Source organism: Thamnophis sirtalis, unplaced genomic scaffold (assembly GCF_051295495.1).
Source record: "Thamnophis sirtalis isolate CommonGarterSnake01/CBP01778 unplaced genomic scaffold, rThaSir2_p1.2 scaffold_9, whole genome shotgun sequence".
In the NCBI taxonomy this organism is placed as follows: Eukaryota; Metazoa; Chordata; class Lepidosauria; order Squamata; family Natricidae; genus Thamnophis; species Thamnophis sirtalis.
In genome coordinates this window covers 10,383,002-10,404,320 of record NW_028261389.1, presented here as the reverse complement: position 1 = coordinate 10,404,320, position 21,319 = coordinate 10,383,002, and the positions used below count along the sequence as shown (strand labels likewise).

At 43.8% G+C, this 21,319-nt stretch overlaps 1 protein-coding gene across 2 annotated transcripts in view; it reads left to right on the top strand.

Moving 5' to 3' along the window:
* The first annotated feature begins 3,168 nt into the window (after positions 1-3,168).
* LOC106555331 (solute carrier organic anion transporter family member 1B3) overlaps positions 3,169-21,319 on the top strand; it is a 38,474-nt gene continuing 20,323 nt past the window's right edge. The window contains exons 1-6 of one of the 2 annotated variants that reach the window (XM_087722795.1): positions 3,169-3,285; positions 10,370-10,505; positions 13,401-13,542; positions 15,948-16,080; positions 17,938-18,044; positions 19,455-19,604. In XM_087722795.1, the coding sequence (XP_087578921.1) occupies positions 10,380-10,505; positions 13,401-13,542; positions 15,948-16,080; positions 17,938-18,044; positions 19,455-19,604 (658 nt within the window). In that variant the 5' untranslated portion in view covers positions 3,169-3,285; positions 10,370-10,379. Of the gene's footprint in view, positions 3,286-5,363; positions 5,503-10,369; positions 10,506-13,400; positions 13,543-15,947; positions 16,081-17,937; positions 18,045-19,454; positions 19,605-21,319 lie in introns of those variants that run through there. The other variant, XM_087722794.1, reaches the window with a different exon arrangement.

Below are 21,319 nucleotides of genomic sequence, written 5' to 3'. Positions count from 1 at the left end.
ATTGGGACTAAAACCGGAGCTTCCAACAGTTGCCAAAATTGAGAAACACTCTTCTTACACAACCCACTATATAGTAACGTGCTGGAATATGGGAGGGAGAGGTGTGGATGTCTCCTTTTAATAAATTTGGTAAGAGGAAACAGGAGGTCCCAAAGGTGCTTTTTCAATTGGACTCCTTGACTTATCCAAGAAGCTTCTTCAGCTGACAGGAGAGTGGGGAATGGAAGGATTTATATTCCTTGCAGACAGCTGGATATTTGCATCAGTGGGGGGGTTTCTCATTTTTTTACTACCAGTTTGCTCTTGCACGGATGTGTGGGCGGAGCCTCCCGCCGCTGCTACTACCGGTTTGCCTGATCCGGGCCAAACCAGGAGCAACCCACCTCTGATTTGCATTGTTTTAGAGCAGAGATGTCAAACTCGATATCATTGAGGGCTGCATCAGGATTGTGTTTGACCTTGGGGGCGGGGGGTGGCAGGAGACGTGGCCAGGAGACGTGGCCAGCTCGACATCATTCATGTTGGGGGGCACCTGTGGTGCCTGAGCATTCTGCCAGTGAAAACGGTTCCCAATGGATATGATTATTCTACACTATCGTGCTCCTATTTATAAAACTCAGTGCCCCTGTGAAAGGTAGGGATGACTACTGCGTTTGTGGTGCAATCAGAACATTGCGTGTGTTGAAGTTGTTTTAACGCAAACCAAAGATGCCTTTTAAAAAAACAAGTTTACGTCATATTCTTATGCATGCCAGTGCTGTGTGTGAGGTAATTTAAGGTGGTTCTGACAAGTGTCGTCGGCATCTTCATATCCAGTTACATGGGCGGCAAGCCACTCCCACAAAGGAGGCCACACCCACAGAGTAGGTTCGAAATTTTTTTGAAACCCACCACTGGTTCCCACGCTCCGTTTTCGCCTGCAACAGCCTCTTGCAACCCTCTGCCAGTGAAAACAGAGCTGGCTGAGGAATTCTGGGAGTTGAAGTCCACAAGTCTTAAAAGTTGCCAAGGTTGGGGACTCCTGCTCTATAGCATTATTGGTCCCAAGAGTCCATGCAAAATAAAAAAGCAGAAAACTTGGTTTAAAAAAAAACCACCTTAAACTGAATATGACATTTTTTTTCAAAAATGCATAATAATCCTGTCTCACTTTCCATTTTTGGATTGTGTCGTTGGCTAAATGCAACCGTCATAAATACAAGTCAGAGGCCAAGCGTCTGAATTTCGATCACGTGACCAAGGGGATGCTGAAAGAGTCAGAAGTGCAAGAAACGGTCGTAAGTCACGTGCCCCAGTGCTACAGTTGTTTTCAATGGTCACTAAATGAACACCGAGGTTAGGAAAGCTCAGAAAGTTTCAGAATAATGGAAAACAAGACTCCCGTCCAGGTGTTGAATGCTACCAGTTCGCCCGAACCGGTAGTAAAAATGCTACTGGTTTGCCCAAATCGGTAGTAAAAAAATGCTTTAAGAAGTTTTTTTTTAAAAGTCCTGACAATTGTGCAGCACAGCTGATTATCGGAACTTTTAAAAACCCTTTTTAAAGTATTTTTTTTACTACCCGTTCAGGCAAAATGCTAAAAAAAAAAGTTTAACAAAAGTTTCCGATGATCAGCTGTGATGATTAGCTGTGCCGCGCAATCGTCAGAGCCTTTTTGTGTGTGTGTGTGAAGTCCAGTTGCTTTTGCATTGTGTGTGAGTTAGTTGTGTAGCTTTCGTGTAATTTTTCGGTAAATTGTAATCGTTGGTTTTTGAGCTCTCTGTGACTCGGTGAGGTTTCAGCTTGTTGCCCGCTTGGTCACATGACCTCCAAACCACACCCACCCAGTCACATGACCACCAAGCCACACCCACAGAACCAGTAGGGAAAATTTTTATAGCAATAGCAATAGCAATAGTGCTTCATAGGGCTTTCAGCCCTCTCAAAGCGGTTTACAGAGTCAGCATATTGCCCCCAACAACAATCCGGGTCCTCATTATACCCACCTCGAAAGGATGGAAGGCTGAGTCAACCTTGAGCCGGTGAGATTTGAACAGCTGAACTGCAGAACTGCAGTCAGCTGAAGTAGCCTGCAGTGCTGCACTCTCACCACTGCGCCACCTTTGAATTTCATCTTCTCTCATCTCCAATAAAAGGCAGAGTCAGAAGTACTGACCAGAGAAATTTGGGGGGGGGGAAACTTCTCAATTTTGGTGATTAAATTTTAAAAGAAAACCTTCTTTCACGAGGAGAGGAAAGGGTGAGGAGTTGCAAGGCAGAACTTGGAAGAGCATGAATGGATGGATATCTGGCAAGTCCAACTCTTATTACAGGGAGCACACCCTGTGCAACTGTTGTACCTCCAAAACAAATGTATATTAAACCACGGTAAAACAGGCAGGATAAAATCCAGATAATCCAGCAGAGTTGCAGGGTCCTTCATGAAATATTTCTAGCTACTGGGCTTCAACCTCTCACAGGTCCAGTCTTGGCTCTCGGCCCCCCCCCCCCACCGGCATCTCAGTCAAAGCAGCTGATTCTGGCTCCCTTCCCAGTTCAAGAATGCCAGGCACTGATTTCTGCTTGTTCCCAAGCCACAAGAGTCTAGCTGCCTTCCCAGCTTTACCTTAGAATTGTTCAGCTAATCCACGGGCAGAGAAACAGCTTCAGATCTCTAGACTGACAGGAAGAAGAAGAAGAAGAAGAAGAAGAAGAAGAAGAAGAAGAAGAGGAGGAGGAGGAGGAGGAGGAGGAGGAGGAGGAGGAGGAGGAGGAGGAGGAGGAGGAGGAGGAGGAGGAGGAGGAGGAGGAGGAGGAGGAGGAGGAGGAGGAGGAAGAAGAAAAGAGAGAGAAAGAGAAAGAGAAAGGAGGGAAGGAGGAAAAGAAAGAGTGGTTAGAGAAGGAGGAAGGGTGAGAAGAAGAAGAAAAAGAAGAGGAGGAAGAAGGGAGGGGGAGGAAGGAGGAGGGGAAGGAGGAAGAAAAAAGAGAAAGAGAAAGGAGGGAAGGAGGAAAAGAAAGAGTGGTTAGAGAAGGAGGAAGGGTGAGAAGAAGAAGAAAAAGAAGAGGAGGAAGAAGGGAGGGGGAGGAAGGAGGAGGGGAAGGAGGAAGAAAAGAGAGAGAAAGAGAAAGAGAAAGGAGGGAAGGAGGAAAAAAAGAGAAGAAAGGAAAGAAAGAAAAAGAAAGAAGAAAGAAAGAAAGAAAGAAAGAAAGAAAGAAAGAAAGAAAGAAAAAAAAAGAGAAGGTCTATTTCCTCCTTAGAGTGTCTCTCATGGCTGTTTCATTCCCACCATCGTAAAGATGCAAGAGGTAAACCTTGATTTTAAGCTCTCTAACCTTCCATTTCTTAAATCCCTCCCCACCTCATTTCTTCCTTCCTTCCATCGAGAAGAAAACTTATACCCGGATCGCTCTTATTTTCTATCTAGCAGAAAGCAAGGGCTTCTATTTTCACTCCCTGGCATAATTAGGAGTAGCAGAAGGCCCGGATACCGGGTAGTTTGGCCAACAGCCTAAATTTTCTACAATATGAACATCCCATGTTAACTGAGGGTTGGCCTAATTTCCCGGCGATGGTTCCTGGTCAATTTTGTCTATGCTTTCTTTCCTTCTGGGCAGAAATTCCTTAAACGATTTAAGCCGCACCTTCAGCCTTCTCGTGTTTTCCTTCTGTGGAGCCTATGGGACGGCAAGATCGATCCTATCCCTTAGATCAGGGGTGTCCAAACTTGGGAACTTTAAGACTTGTGGACTTCAACCCCCCAGAATTCCCCAGCCAGCATATCCACAAGTCTTAAAGTTCCCAAGTTTGGACATCCTTGGCCTAGATTAATGATAAACTTGAGTATCTGATGGTGAACACTAATGAGATAATTCAGTAGAGATGTTAAGCAACTTCATTGTCCTGGAATTGACCCCCAATTTTTAATTAACTCCTGGCACAGAAGGGCTTGGATAAGCCAGCTCTGCCTTTTGACTCTTGCTAGCTGCGAAGATAACAAACCTCCTACTCTAACCACAAAGAGTTAGTTATTCTCTCTTTGGTCATAGCAGGTGTTTAACCTTACTTAAAATGTAACCTTCTAGTTCCCTAGTAGATCCCTAAGCGAAGCCCCTCTGGAGGGAAAGGAAGGATGCAAGGCTATAAAAATTGCCCAACGCACAACCCCCTTTGTGAGTTGAATTCCGGAAACGTTATCATTTGGGCTGACTCTGTAGATTAGGAAGGGAGTCCTGGTGTTGCGAGGAATTAATTAATTGGGCAATCTAAATAAACACGATGTTCTGCTTCTTTGAGTCACAGCACTTTCTTTAACATTCTCCTGCTTTTGCAGCCGTCCTGCCAAATTTGAAGTTAGAGGGTAACACAAGAATTTCAGAAAACCCTGTTCTATGCCTTTTAAGCTTCTTTATTTCTCTCTTGGGGGAGGATATTAACAGATTAACCGAGTTAGAAGGGACCTTGTAGGTCATCTATCCCAACCCCTCCCCTTCCCCCCTGCCCAAGCAGGAAACCTTACACCAATGATGGCTAACCTTTTTGTGGTTGGGTGCTAGACTGCCCTGCTAAGGCCTTGGCCTTGCCCTGGAATAGATAGGAAGTAGCAAGAGTGGACAAAATAGTGTCCGTGTTCTCGTTTTTCTACTGTGTTTTCCCGAAAATAAGACAGGGTCTTATTTTCTTTTAACCCCCGAAATAAGCACTTGGCCCTATTTTTGGGGAGGTCTTATTCAAAGGTAAGTTGCAAATCCCAGCACTACCGGTTCATTTGTGCTCATGTGTGACATTTCTGCGCATGCGCAGAAGCGTCCGGGTGGGTGGGTGGAGCCTCCTGCCACCACCACTACTCTGAATCGGGCCAAACCGGGAACAACCCACCTCTGGTCTTATTATTTTTGAGGTGCAGGAGGCAGCGAGCGTGGTCACCTCATGGCTGCTGCTGCGTTGCAATATTTTTGGGAAGGGCTTATTTTCAGGGGAGGGCTTATTTTAGCGCATATGCTCCAAAGCCTGATTGGGCTTATTATCCAGGGAGGTCTTATTTTCGGGAAAACAGGGTAGAAATCACCTGTTTTTCTAGAAATCACCGTAAGACTTTTCTGGGATAGGATATTTGAATACAAAGGCAGATTCTGCTTGTTTATTCTATTATTTTTCCGTGGTGGATGGATGCTTTTTCTCTGGAAGAGTTTTGAGCGAAACAACAACGGAAATCAAAAGAAACAATGAACCACAGAAATCAAAAGAAACAATTTTTCCCTATTCAAACAAGCCCACTGCTGTTTTCAAAGCAAGGACACCAGCGTGCCAAGATTTCATTCAGAACATTTTTGTTCTACATTGTTTATTTTCGAAAAAGAAAAAAAAATGTGGTGGTGGTAGTGGGACATGTTTTGTTTATTTTAGGAAGCTAAGAAAGTTAATGATTTCCTAAATGGACTTCAGAATCCCCTCACTTCAGGGCACCAATTTTTCTTGCAACTTTATGCCCATGATACCATATCTGTTGCCGAACGATAGCCCAGGTAAGCTTATTTCTACTTCTTCTTGGATTTTGTACAATCTGCGGATCACTTCTGGACTTCTTCTGAAGATTTCTATAGATAGGATTTGTGTATGCTGACTAAACTAACATGTTGATCCTGGCCTTTCATTAATGGATTCTGTTGAAATGCCCTTAGTCTTCTCATCGGTCCTATCACCCATCTCCTCCCACCTATGACTGCAAGACTGTAACTTTGTTGCTTGTATCCTTACGATTTATATTGATTGTTTCCTGATTGCTTATTTGTAGTCTATGACTTTCATTAAGTGTTATACCTTATGGTTCCATGACCCGTCAAAACCGCGGTCCACTAAAGCGCGCCCGATTAAAGCGCGTACCTGACGTCATCAGCAGCGCGACAAATACGACCGCGGAGAAAAAAGGGCGCTTTAAAAAGCGCTTTTAAAGCAAGCTGATTCACATAAAGGTAAGGGTTAGGTTTAGGGTTAGGGTTAGGTTAAGGGTTAGGGTTAGGTTTAGGGTTACGTTAAGCGTTAGGGTTAGGTTTAGGGTTAGGTTAAGGGTTAGGTATAGGGTTAGGTTTAGGGTTAGGTTAAGGGTTAGGCTTAGGGTTAGGTTTAGGGTTAGGTTTGGGGGGGTTAGGTTTAGATTTACGCGTTAATTTTAAGTTTACTGCTCACAGCGTGCTGTTTTCGTCATGCTGTGATGACGTCACGTACGCACTTTCGTCGAGCACGCTTTAGTCTACCGCGGTTTTGTGGTGGAACCTATGATTCTTGATTAACGTGTCTTGTCTTTTTATGTACACTGAGAGCATCTGCAACAAAGACAAATTCCTTGTGTGCCCAATGACACTTGGCCAATAAAGAATTATATCCTATCCTATCCTATCCTATCCTATCCTATCCTATCCTATCCTATCCTATCCTATCCTATCCTATCCTATCTATCTATCTATCTATCTATCTATCTATCTATCTATCTATCTATCTATCTATCTATCTATCTATCTATCTATCTATCTATCCTGTCTGCCTGCCTGCCTGCCTGCCCAGCTACCTATCATCTATCTTTCTCTTTCTATCTTTCTATCTTTCTATCTTATATCCTATATAAGAATTATATCCTATCCTATCCTATCCTATCCTATATAAGAATTATATCCTATCCTATCCTATCCTATCCTATCCTATCCTATCCTATCCTATCCTATCCTATCCTATCCTATCCTATCTATCTATCTATCTATCTATCTATCTATCTATCTATCTATCTATCTATCTATCTATCTATCTATCTATCTATCCTGTCTGCCTGCCTGCCTGCCTGCCCAGCTACCTATCATCTATCTTTCTCTTTCTATCTTTCTATCTTTCTATCTTTCTATCTTTCTATCTTTCTATCTTTCTATCTTTCTATCTTTCTATCTTTCTATCTTTCTATCTTTCTATCTTTCTATCTTTCTATCTTTCTATCTTTCTACCTTTCTACCTTTCTACCTTTCTACCTTTCTACCTTTCTACCTACCTACCTACCTACCTACCTACCTACCTACCTACCTACCTACCTACCTACCTATCCTATCCCATCCCATCCCATCCCATCCCATCCCTATCTATCTATCTATCTATCTATCTATCTATCTATCTATCTATCTATCTATCTATCTATCTATCTATCTATCTATCTACCTACCTACCTACCTACCTACCTACCTACCTACCTACCTACCTACCTACCTACTTGGAGAACCCTTTACATTATTTTCAATTTATTTCTTACTCATTTTTCAACTGTTTCCTGTGATTGTGCTATGACAACAATTTCATCCAGAGACCTCCACAGTCTATCCAATTTATTTGAGTTTTTCCCACATACTAAAAGAAATCCCCATGTCTTACTTGCTGTGTGCCGAGGACGTCTCCTACACAACATTTGCAGAGTTTCACTGCAAAAGATTCAATTGGGACTTGTTCTGTCCAGGGGGAATGGGACTATGTTCTTGGAAAGGCAACTTTAAAGAAAAAAAAGAAGTTGGTAACCCTGCCATTTTTTTATTTTTTAAAAAAAAATCATTTTCCTTATTACTTGAATTGATTACAACCAACCTGGTTAATGTGGAGCATTTCAGCGACCCAAACAATACTCCATCGGAAGTACTAGTATAAGGCTGAACTTCTCAAGAAGGTTGGGAAATGATTGTGAAGAACATCTAGATCTTGATATGGCTGGATGGGGAATTCTGGGAGTTGAAATCCACAAGTCTTAAAATTACCAAGTTTTGGAGACCACTGCCCTAAGGCTTTATAAATAACATTAATGCCTAATTTATAAGGTAGCAACCTCTTTCGAAGCCAGACTTTCTCATTGCTTCGTTGTACAAATAATATTTGACTTAAACCATTTGTTCGGTGACTGTTTGAAAGTATGATGGTGCTGAACAAAGAGACTTATGACCTCTACCCTAAATTACAACTGGTGCCATTGACCCCACAGTCACATAATCACAATTTAGATGTTTGGCAACCCACCCAACCTTATGACTGGCTGCAGGGACACTGAAATGGTCCCCACCTGCCTATCTTTCCCCTCCATCCTGCCTCACTGAGTCCCTTGCCTCTACATCTTGGGACCCCACCGCTCTTGGGTCATGCGTGGTCCTCCTCCTCATCCCATTACACTTTGCTCTACTTCCCTACTTCCCCCTTTATCATGTCATGTTTATGTATTGTATATTGGGGTTCCACCACAAATCCGTGAAGCCCTTATCCGCGGAGACATAAGCGCGAAGACTAATTCGCGCCGTTCTAAGCGCTAAGAAAAACCCGACCCTACTGCGATGACATAATCGCGGAGGGCAAATTCGCGCATTCCCAAGCACTCAGTACCCTAACCCTAACCCTAACCCTAAACCTAACCCTAAACCTAACCCTAACCCTAAACTTAATGCTAAACCTAACGCTAAACCTAACGCTAAACCTAACCCTAAACCTAACCCTAAACCTAACCCTAAACCTAAACCTAACCCTAAACCTAACCCTAAAACAAACCCCTAAACCTAATCCTAACCCTTACCTTAATTGAAGTTGGCTTTCTGCCGCGGTGCCGTTTTAAAGCGCCCTTCTGTTGCCGCGCTGTTGTCACGGCGGTGATGACGCGCGGTGATGACGTCGCGGCTTTAGCGCCACGATTTTATCACCGCGATTTTGACGAGCGCGGTTTTGTCGTGCCACGGTATATTGGAGGTGGAGACCCTTTGAGAACTGTATGCAACGAAATTTCATTTTAATGTATGCCGATTGGTGTACATTCAAAGTGACAATAGTTATTCTAAGTCTAATTCTAAGTCAAAGATTGTCTTTCTGAAAGAGAATCAGCCAATATGCCTTTTCAGCCTTGCTATACAGAAGCCATCTTGTGCCCTCCCAGAAGTGGGCGCCATTTTGGAAGCAGCCACAGTTCTCACAAGCTAAGCATTGCACCCGGTCCCAAAATGGTGTCCGTTTCTGGGCTAGCATGAATTGGCTTCTGTATAGGTAGGCCACATGGTGCGTTGGCTGATTCTCTTTAGCAGGGCTCTCCAAACTTGGCAACTTTAAGACGTGTGGACTTCAATTCCCAGAACCCCCCCCCCCCCAGCCATCATGGCTGGCTCGGGAATTCTGGAAGTTGAAGTCCACAAGTTGTAAAGGGGGCATAATTCCCCACCTCTGCTCTAGATCAGGGTTCTCCAAACTTGGCAACTTTAAGCCTGGCAGACTTCAACTCCCAGCAAGATGGCTGGGGAATTCTGGGAGTTGAAGTCCTCCAGGCTTAAAGTTGCAAGGTTGGAGACCCCCTGCTTTAGATGGTCTGAAAAAGGTGGAGATTTTACATGTTTCTTTGCTGCCATCTGCTGATCATCTAGAGGCCCTCTGTAGGCTTCAGGAGCTCCCCTGAAGTCTCTGGAGCACGAAAAACCAGCCCTACAGGAAAACCGGAAATTCAGGAACGGACTTCCAGTTTGCTCATAGGGCCAGTTTTAGCCCTATGGAGCCTTCAGGGGCCTTCAGGAGGCTTCCCTGAAGCCTCCACAGGGCAGAAAATGATCCTACGAGCAAACCAGAAGTGACTTCCACTTTGTTCCTAGGACCGCTTTTTGTCCTCTGGAGCCTTCAGGGGCCTTCCGGAGGCTTCCCTAAAGGTTCCAGAGGTCAAATAAAATGACATGCACGCCTGCGAGGGCAACACCTTGTGTGCCCTGACAAATGGCTCCTTATGGTGCCAAAGGTTCATCATCACGGTGCTAGTTGTTCCCGATTCTATCTCCGTTTCAAAACCGAAGAGCCAGCGCTGTCCGAAGACGTCTCCGTGGTCATGTGGACAGCATGACTAAATGCTGAAAGTGCACATAACACTGTTACCTTCCCACCAAGGTGGTCCCTATTTTTCTACATGCATTTTCTACGTATTTTTGAACTGCTAGGATGGCAGAAGCTGGGACAAGTAACGGGAGCTCACTCTGTTATGTAGTGCTAGGGATTTGAACCGCTGAATTGCTGACCTTTCTGATCTACAAGATCAGCGTCTTAGCTACTGAGCCACCATGTCCCTTATCCACTGTATCCCTAAAATGGCCACAAAAATTGACATTTGGGGGGGGGGGGAGGATAAGCATGTGTTCTCCCTACGTCTATCATGTTGTCAGAACTAAAAGGTTCAAATCAATCTCTGATCATGTAGTGTGGGTTAAGGTCAGGGTTAGGTGGGACAGTTGAATGTGGAGTAGTAAAAATACATGGGAAATGTCTTACAAAACAACTACGTTCGGGATCACTGAGAATCTCCATATACATTTGTCTTATAAAACAATAACCTGAGAATTTTATTTCTATCTTCCATCCAAGATACCTAATCATGAAACAGATGGATACTGCCCCTACAAACAAATCAGCCATGGAAATAAACACCAAACCACCAGAGGAGAAAACTACCAACGAACTACCATTAAAGCAAAAAACAACTGGCCATCAAGGAATCAAGGTTTAATAACTTATTATTACTCTTTTTTTAAAAAAAATGTTTTGAAAATGTACTCAATTTTACCAGGTAAAGACATGGTATTTCCAGAACTGAAAGTGGATGATCGTCCTTCTCAGTGGTGGAATTCAATTTTTTTACTATTGGTTCGGTGGGTGTGGCTTTGTGGGCATGGCATGGCTTGGTGGGTGTGGCATGGCTTGGTGGGCGTAGCTTGGTGGGTGTATCGTGGAGGATAATGTAAAATCTGCATTTCCTCCACACTCCAAGGGAAGGTTACTGCAAAATCCCCATTTCCTCTCAATCAGCTGGGAGGCAGAGTAAAGATGGGGGCGGGGCCAGCCAGAGGTAGTATTTACCGGTTCTCTGAACTACTCAAAATTTTCGTTACTGGTTCTCCAGAACTGGTCGCAACCTGCTGAATCCCACCTCTAGTCCTTCTGCCATCAGAGACTGCAAGCTCTTTCAAAAGATCTTTGTGTGAATGGCACTGGAGCCATAACTGGAGAAACGTCATTTCAAAATATTTGGGTGCTCCTGAATGGATCTGCTGGAAATTTGGCTTAAAACACACACAATCACCCCTCTCAAGCAACTTCTTGAGCACTTGCGGCTGGTCCGAGTTGTTGAAAGGAGAGATTCAACCTAGAAATAAGGAGAAATTTTCTGACAGTGAGAACAATCAACCCATGGAACAGAAGTTGCCTTCAGAAGTTGTGGGAGCTTCATCACTAGAGGCTTTCAAGAAGAAGCTGGACTTGCCATTTGTCAGAAACAGTGTAGGGTTGCTTGCTTGGGTGGGGGGTTGGACTAGATGACCTACAAAGTCCCTTCCAAGTCTGTTAATCTGTATCTAAAGCTATTCTGAAACAAAGATGAGATCTTTTACTCTTAAACTGGAACAGTGAGATCCTCTGAAACAGGGGTGTCAAACTCGTGTGCGTCACATGCTGGCCACGCCCATCCACGGTTTAGGGAAGGGGGGGATTGTGATATGTCATGTGACAACAAGGGGTCATCATGACATCCCTGACATCCATTGTTCTTTCTTTCTAGCAGGGGGGATCAATATGGATCAAGAAAATTAACATTTCCATCCCAGCATCGGGGGAATTGATCCAAATATTCCACCAAACTGCTCTCTTTAAGATACATTAGAATGAAAGTTTATCTTTTGATATTTTTCAGCCCCCTTCAGCAAAGCAATCCAACTGCTAGCCAGAAGATAAACAAGAACTAGACAAAACCCTGACCTTTGATTACATGTGCAGCAAAGATATCAACATCCCAAAGTTCAAAGTGGAATCTTTTTTGTCAACTCACCTGTAAACATTTTCTACCAATGATCGTAGCTCTTGGCTTATGTAATTAGGGGAACAGACAATGTTGACAAACTGGATAATATTTAAGCAATTATAAGAGTGGGGGGGAAGAGAGGAAGAGAGGAAAGGAGGGAGGGAGGAAAAGAGAGAGGAAAGAAGGAAGGAAGGAAGGAAGGAAGGAAGGAAGGAAGGAAGGAAGGAAGGAAGGAAGGAAAAGGGAGGCAGAGAGGGAGGGAGGGAGGAAGAGCGGAAGGGAAAAGGAGGGAGGAAGAGAGGAAGAGAGGAAAGAGAAGAGAGGAGGGAGAAAGAGAGGAAGGAAGGAAAAGAAAGAAAGCGTAATGGAGGGGGGAAGGGAAGGTGTGAAGGAGGGAACAAGGGAGGGAGGGTCTGTGGAAGGGAAGGAGAGAGGGAGGGAGGAAGAGAAAGAGAGGGAGGGAGGGAGGAAGGAAGGAAGAGAAAGAAAAAGAAAGAAAGAAAGAGAAAGAAAGAAAGAAAGAAAGAAAGAAAGAAAGAAAGTGAAAGAAAGAAAGAGTAATGGAGGGGGACAGGAAGGTGGGAGGGAGGAAGGAGAGAGGAAGGAAGGAAGGGAGAAGAGAAAGGGAGGGAGGAAGAGAGGAAGAAAAGAGAGGGAAATGGAGGGAGGGAAGGAGGAAGGAAGGAGGGGAAAGAGAGGGAGGAAGAGAGAAAAGAAGGAAGGAAGAAAAAGAAAGAAAGAGAAAGAAAGAGAAAGAAAGAAAGTAATGGAGGGGGAAGGGAAGGTGGGAGGGAGGGAGGGAAGGAGAGAGGAAGGAAGGAAGGGAGAAGAGAAAGGGAGGAAGAGAGGAAGAAAAGAGAGAGAAATGGAGGGAGGGAAGGAGGAAGGAAGGAAGGAGGGGAAAGAGAGGGAGGAAGAGAGGAAAGAAGGAAGGAAGGAAGAAAAAGAAAGAAAGAGAAAGAAGGAAAAAGAAAGAGAAAGAAATAAAGAGTAATGGAGGGGGAAGGGAAGGTGGGAGGGAGGGAGGGAAGGATAGATGAAGCAAGGAAGGGAGATTAGAAAGGGAGGGAGGAAGAGAGGAAGAAAAGAGAAATGGAGGGAGGGAAGGAAGGAAGGACTTAGTCTTCTTTCGTTTGTCATTTGGTTTTATTTATTTTGTTGTCGTTTGTCAGTGTATTTATTGTGTGTTTATTTTCTTTCTGTTGGTTGTTGTTTCTTTCCTATGACACCCAGCCACATCTCTAGTGATTCACTTTACAACTGTGGCAAGAAAGGTTGTAAAATGGGGAAAACTTCACTTAACGTACTTGTGTCTCAATTAGCAACAGAAGTGTGGGGCTCAATTGTGGTCTTAAGCCGAAGACTACGGGTACACAATTTTAAAATAACCCTTTGCCATTGAAAAGTGGCTAAAGCCATTGACCTCCTAACTTTCTTTTTCGGTGGTGGGAGGGGATGGAGGGGAAACACAGACTTATTCTTGGAAAGCTCCTGAATTCTTCAAGGCCTGGGAACGTTCGTCTAATTTTTCCTAGAGAAAACTAGAGTTCTCACTTTTCCTTTCTTTCTTCTGCCCTCTCGCTCAATCCCACCTTTTCTCAGGTTTTCCTTGCTGCCCTGGCATTTTCATATTTTAGTAAAGCGTATGCTGGGGCGACGATGAAAAGTTCCATCACACAACTGGAAAGGCGATTTGGCATTCCATCTTCAACAGCTGGCTTCATCGACGGAAGCTTTGAAATAGGTAGGTGGAACCCAAAACCAGGAACACAATTGGAGAGCTTGAGGTCATAGGTATTACTGTATTTTTCGGAGTATAAGACACACTTTTTTCCTTCCTAAAAGAGAGTGAAAATTTGGGTGCGTCTTATACAACAAATGTAGCCCCACCCAACCACCGGCCCCCATCCTTTGGCCTCTGCCTCCCTGCAATTTGCCTTCTTGCAGCAAACAGCAAACAGCCTGTTTCAGTTTCAGCTTCAGCACAGCCTGATTATCAAAAACAGCTGAAGGTTGGTTGGATTCGTCTCCTGACCATCAGCTCTCCTAAAAAAGAGTGAAAATTTGGGTGCGTCTTATACACCAAATGTAGCCCCACCCAACCACCGCCCCCCCATCCTTTGGCCTCTGCCTCCCTGCAATTTGCCTTCTTGCAGCAAACAGCAAACAGCCTGTTTCAGTTTCAGCACAGCTGGATTAGCAAAAACAGCTGATTGTTGGTTGGATTGGCCTCCCGACCATCAGCTGTTTCAGGCTGCAGGGTTTGCCATTGCCTATTGCTGCCTCCGAGCAGGCCATTTTCGGCCTCCATATCCAATTTTTGGCCTCTGCTATGCACCCCATTTTCGGCCTCCGTGTGCTCCATTTTCCGCCCATTTTGATTTTCTGCCCGGAATGGAAAATGGGGCGTGCAAAGGCTAAAAACAGGCTGTGCAGATGTGGAGACTGAAAATGCGGCATACGAGGGCTATGGCAATCCCTGCAGCCTGAAACAGCTGATCATGGGGAGGGAGATCCAACTGATAATCAGCTGCTGGTGCTAATCAAACTGTGCTGAAACTGAAATTGAAACAGGCTGTTTGTTGCAAGGAGGCAAATTGCTGGGAGGCAAAGGCATATTTTTTTCACCCTTGTTTTCTCCTCCCACAAAGCTAGGTGTGTCTTGTATTTTGGAGCGTCTTATACTCCAAAAAATACAGTATATCATTGACCCCTGTTTTCTGGATTGGGAGAAAAGGGTTCAAAATCAATTGGTATCCAGAGGCCCAAGGACTGCCTTAGGCTTAATCCCTCTGACAGCTGGAATTAAACATTATCCAGCAATTGTCATGCCCTAATTTATTTATTTGGGGAATAAAGTTAGTGTACTTAGTGTATAAATGTATAAGTTTAGCGTGCTGCCTTGGTAAGGCCACACTTGGAATATTGCATTCCAGATTTGGTAGCCACGATATTTAAAAAAAAGATGTTGAGATTCTAGAAAGAGTGCAGAGAAGAGCAACAAAGATGATTTAGTGGACTGAAAGATAAAAGATATAAAGAATGGTTGCAGGAATTGGGTATGTCTAGTTTAATGAAAGGGACGGGGTGGCTCAGGGGGTCAGACGCTGAGCTTGTAGATCAGAAAGGTCAGCAGTTCAGCAGTTCGAATCCCTAGCGCTGTGTAATGGAGTGAGCTCCCATTACTTGTCCCAGCTTCTGCCAACCTAGCAGTTCGAAAGCAGGTAAAAATGCAAGTAGAAAAATAGGAACCACCTTTGGTGGGAAGGTAACGGCCTTCCGTGCACCTTTGGCATTTGGTCATGCTGGCCATATGACCATGGAGACGTCTTTGGACAGTGCTGGCTCTTTGGCTTTGAAACAGAGATGAGCACTGCCCCCTAGAGTCGGGAATGACTAGCACATACCTTTACCTTTACCTTTAATTTAATGAAGATAAAAACTAGGGGTGACATGATAACAGTGTTCCAATATCCCATGAGGGACTGCCACAAAGAAGAGGGAGTCAAGCTATTCTGCAAAGCACCTGCAGTCAGGAAAAGAAGCAATGGATGGAAACTAATCAAGGATAGAAGCAACCTAGCACTAAGGAAAAATTTCCTGACAGTTAGAAGAATTAATCAGTGGAACAACTTGCCTCCAGAAGTTGTGAATGCCCCAATACTGGATGTCTTTAAGAAGATGTTGGATAACCATTTGTCTGAAGTGGTGGAGGGTTTCCTGCCTAAGCAGGGGGTTGGACTAGAAGACCTCCAAGGTCCCTTCCAACTCTGCTATTCTATTCTATTCTACATATCCAACATACCTTCCTCTCCTATTTTCCCCACGACAACAATCCTGTGAGGGTTGATCTGAGAGAGAGTGACTGGCCCACGGTCTCACCTGCTGGATTTCGTGGCTAAGGCTGGGCTTGAACTCACAGTCTCCCGCTTTCTAGACTGGTGCCTTCGCCACTAAACCAAGTGGTCTTCCATCATTGGAAGTTTTTAAGAAGAGATTGCACAATCATTTGTCTGAAGTCATACAGTCTCTCCTGTTTGAGCAGGGGGAGTTGGACTAGAAGACCCCCAAGGTCCCTTCCAACTCTGTTATTCTGTTGCTCTGTATGGCATCATGCCCTAATGGAGAGCTTCTATATTATCTTCCCAGGAAATTTGTTGGTGATTGCATTTGTGAGTTACTTCGGGGCAAAATTTCATCGGCCAAAAATCATCGCCTTCGGTTGCTTTATCATGTCTTTGGGGAGCTTTTTAATGGCATTGCCTCATTTCTTCATGGGATAGTAAGTATGAGAGACAGAGAGTGAGGGAAAAGGGAATCTTTTCCCACTCCTTTCATAGAAGACCTTTATTGTGAAAGGTCTATAAAATATCCAGGTGGGACCTATAAGAAACTCTACCAGTTATAAGAGCAAATCATTTAGATTTGTCTCATCTAGGGATGTTCGGAAAGGACCTCCATCTCTTTTGTAACTCATGGAGAAGTAGGAAGCCCATATTATACAAACTATGGAATTGGGGTCAAGCATTGACTCTCAATCAGTGGTGGGATTCAAAACTTTTTACTACTGGTTCTGTGGGCGTGGCTTTGTGGGCATGGTGTGACTTTGTGGGCGGTGGAAGGAAAGGATACTGCAAAATCTCCATTCCCTCCCCACTCCAGGGGAAGGATGCTGCAAAATCCTCATTCCCTCCCACCCACTAACCTGCTTTCCAGCTGTATTCTCCTGTTCAGCTCAACAAAAGAATATCAGCTAGGAGGCAGAAGGGGCGGGGCCAGCCTATTTGCCGGTTCTCAGAACTGCTCAAAATTTCTGCTGCTGGTTCTCCAGAACCCGTCCAAACTGACTGAATACCACTTCTGCTCTAAATCCAAGTTGACAAAACAGAATTACTGTATTTGAGAGTAGATATCCAACAGAAATTTAATGAAATGGGTGGATGATCTTGGGGGATAAGAGGAAGAGGTTTTGTCTAAGGAGCAGGTAATGAAACAACTCACTGAGGCCAATTCGTCCCAGGACAATTCAACAATTCAATTTAATTACTTAAAATAATTTTCAAAAAAACCCATTTTTAAAAAAATTTTGTCGTTCATTTTGTCTCTATTTTGCATGCTTTGTTTAATGATTCTATTCCACCATTTATTTGAGATTCGTGTAACTCTGGCCCTGCAGCGAGTTGTCCCAGGGAAAATTGGCCATGGCAAGATGTCCCATAACGAGTTGGTTGCGGCAAGTTGGCCGAAGCAAATTGACCACGGCGGGTTAGTTGCAGTTAATTGTCCTAGGAGGCAAGAGAAGGAGAAAACCTCAGTGATCAATGGTCAGAGAAAGAAACTGAGGAAGAACCTGCTGTCGTAAATACATGTTTAAAAGTGGCAGTGGGCAGTTTCAACCCTCAGAGTTGCAGGATTGATTGTTAGAATATTCATGAACTGGCAGAGACATGGTAACAAGGTTGGCCAATGAATAGGCATGGGAACGAGGCTTATTTGGAAACAGAAACTTAAGTAAGAAGTCTGGGCGTGGCTTAGCTGTATTAAGCTGTGTGCTGGAAATGAAACTAGTCTGGGCTCGTCTGCTGATCTGAACTGAAATGAAACTGTTCTCTGTTGTTGGTATTATATATATATATTATTGTATATAAAGAAGTTTCTTATTTAAATCAATCCTGCTGAATCAGTTACCTGTTTGTGCTTCCTGGATTTGATTTTTGTAACAAACTCTGACATTGATATATACCCCTTCTGGGTATACCAGTATCTAAACATTTCTTAAGTAGCATCTACAACAGAGGTGGGTTTCTGCCTGTTCGCCCCAGATTGGGCGAACCGGTAGTGGCAGCAACAGGAGGCTCCGGCCACCCACCCAGACGCTTCTGTGCATGCGCAGAATCGTCGCATGAGCAAACCGGTAGTAAAATAAATTGAAACCCACCACTGATCTACAACTATAAAAAAATGGTCAAAACAATGTAAAATTATAAAATAAACCACAACTAACCATGATATACATACTATCAGTAAACTGTATATTTTTAAAAAAAAAATGCTAAATATGTCCTATTTCTTTCAATCAGAGAAAGGTAGCTCTAAATGTATTTGTACACCTACTAGAAGTAACCTCTTTCCCTTCCAGTTATCAATATGACACAATATCCTTCACATCAAACAACATTTCCAGTTTCTCCCCCTGCTTATTAAATCCCCAGGATTCGCCCAAGATAAAAGGGATGCCAAGATTAGGTAAGGATAATCTATTACTCTGACATGTGTTTTGAGTTGCTGGTATGAATGAAGTTGCCTGTAAATCAAAATGTCATGTGCTAATTCTTGTCTTCGGTGCAACATATTACGTCTCTTACCTCAAATTATAATGTAACGTTTCCATACTCATGTGTTATCTTTGCTCAGTGCCACTGAATGGGGCATAGTGATGCCACACCATTAAAAGTTTCCTCCAGATGATACCATTAGGTGCAAATGATCGCACCATGAGTGGTAAAAGGGAGAAGTTTGACATGGAAACATGGAGTAGGACATGATCTTGAGTGATGGTATTGATTGAAGCATAATCAACAAATCTGGTCCAAAATGATCGATTTTGGTTCTTCAACATTAGAGATTTAGATTCTCAGAAAGTCCTTTAGAACGTGTAGCTGTTGTGCCACATGTCGGGCCGACATGTGTGGGCACCATAGTTGCAGCATTTGCAGCTCTGGTATATAGTAATACAGCCATAGTACCTGGGTCGATATCCTTAGACATAAGACAGGACTGTGGAAATTAGGTGTTCAGCAGAGTGATGGCATCAGGGGTGGAGAACTGTCTTTGTGTCTCGTTGTTTTGGCACGCAAGGCCCTATAGCAATGTCCTGAGGGCAGGAGTCGAAACAATTTCTGTCCAGGATGTGAGGGGTCTGTAAATATTTTCACAGCCCTCTTTGTGGCTCGTGCAGTATACAGGTCCTCAAGGGAAGGCAGGCTGGTTGCAATAGTTTTTTCTACTGTCCTAACCAGTGGTGGGATTTAAAGAATTTAACAACCGGTTCCCTGCCCTAATGAGCAGCTGGGTAGGCGTGGCTTGGTAGCAATGTGACTGGGTGGGCGTGGCCAACTCAACGTCACTCAGGTCAATGGGCGCTTCGCCTTAGCTGTTACAATGTAATAAGTGTTAACCGGAGAGGCAGTTTCTGTAAGCAGGGCAATAAAGATTAGGCTAGAAACAACACCAGAATGTTTCCTTCCTGCCTCCCTTACAGGATTAGCCCTGCAAAATGGGAAAAAATAAAAGGAGATTTCGTCCAACAACCGGTTCTCTGAACTGCTTAGAAAGTTAACAACCGGTTCTCCCAGATAGGTGCGAGCTGGCTGAATCCCACCACTGGTCCTAACTATCCGTTGAAGTCTGTGTCTGTCTTGCTTGGCTGCAGATCCAAACCAGACAGTTCTAGAAATACAAATGACAAGAGTCATATATTATTGCTAGCCATATATTATCGTAAGCACATTTTTATTTTATTATACCCCCATCTTCAGTTTCACCCCACTTGTTACTTTGCGCTCTGGATTGTAGAAGTAGGACGATCTGTGCTTTTTTAGGGAAAGGTGTGAGTCCCGTAATGACTTTTCTTGCCATAATTGTTATTCTTTGCAGACTGTGACCACAAGATTGTTACATCTTACGCGTGGATTTTCGTCTTGCTGGGGAATCTGCTACGTGGAATTGGAGAAACTCCAATTACTCCTCTGGGCATATCGTACCTCGATGATTTTTCTAGAGAAGAAGATGTACCTCTTTATATCAGTAATGACCAAAATGCTTGTCTGTCAAATCCTGATCTGAACTTCATGAGGCTGAAGAGATCGGCAATGTTCAAGCTGGGATGGTTTCGGTTTTTTCCTCCTTCTCAGCAAGTTGGGGGGAATTCCTAAATCATCAGATACCGAATTTAGGTCACAGCTAATTCTATTCATTATTGGATGTAATAGAAATTGGCATTCATAATCCACATTCCCGTGAAAAGCTGAAGGGAAAGAAGCCAACGCAGTCCTAGGCTGCATTCATACAGGGATAGAATCAAGATCATGTGAAGTGTTAGTACCACTTTACAAGGCCTTGGTAAGGCCACACTTGGAATATTTCATCCAGTTTTGATCACCATGATATAAAAAGACTCTAGAGAGAAAAAAAGAGCCTGAGAAGAGCAACAAAGATGATTAGGGGACTGGAGGCCGAAACATATTAAGAATGAGTGGGTACCGTATTTTTCGGAGTATAAGACGCACCAAGGTTTTGAAGAGGTAAATTAAAAAAAAGTTTTTACACTCTGCAAACCTCCCAAAAATGGCCTGTTTTTTGCAAAAACAGTCCCGTTTCCCCCCCAAAAGGCATGAATAGCCTTTAGGGGGCTTGCAGAGTGCTCCTGAGGGGGATGGGCCCAAAACAAGCAAAACATGGCCTATTTTTGTGAAAATGGGCCCATTTTTTGTAAAAAAAAAAAGGGGGGGCATGGATAGCCTTTAGGAAGTTTATAGAGTGCTCCTGGGGGCTGGGGGAGTAAAATTGAGCAAAAAATGGCCCGTTTTTTGCTCATTTCTGCCCTCTCCAGCCCCCAGGAGCTCTCTAAAATCTTCCTAGAGGTCCTGCACGGCCATTTTGGTGAAAGAGGTGGGGTTTCAGGAGGCAAAGAATGCTGTATTCAATGTATAAGACGCACCCAGATTTTCAGCCTCTTTTTTGAGAGAAAAGGGTGCATCTTATACTCTGAAAAATATGGTATATCTAATTTAATGATAGCAGAGTTCCTATATCTGAGAGGCTGCCACAAAACAGAGGGGTCAACCTATTCTCCAAAGCATCTGGGGGCAGGACAAGAAGCAATGGATGGATACTAATCAAAGAGAGAACCAGAGGTGGTATTCAGCTGGTTCGGATCTGTTTGGGCGAACCAGTAGCGGCGACCTGCCGCAGCTCTATGCCGTCCTATTTAGCCACATTTTAAAAGCCATGTGTATGCATGCAAGCAATGCATGCAAGCAAAGCGTGTGCACAGAAGGCTGCACACATGTGCAGAAAGCATGCACACTCACGAAGTGGCAAACCGGTGGTACACTGATGTGAAACCCACCTCTGGAGACAACTAACCTAGAACTGAGGAGAAATTTCCTGACAGTTAGAACAATTAATCAGTGGAACAACTTGCCTCCAGAGGTTGTGAATGCCCCAACACTGGAAGTCTTTAAGAAGAGGTTGGATAGCCATTTGTCTGAAGTGGTGTAGGGTTTCCTGCCTGAGCAGAAGGGGTTGGAGTAGAAGACTTCCAAAGTCTCTTCAAACTCTTTTATTCTGTTATTGTTAGAAAACATGCCTCTTTATTAGCTCAACTGTGAAAACAACATAAAGGGTTTGATATGAAGCAAAGATGCTCTCCTACTAATCATAACTCTAGATCAGGGATCTCCAAGCATGGCAGTTTTAAGACTTGTGGACTTCAACTCCCAGAATTCCTCAACCAGCCA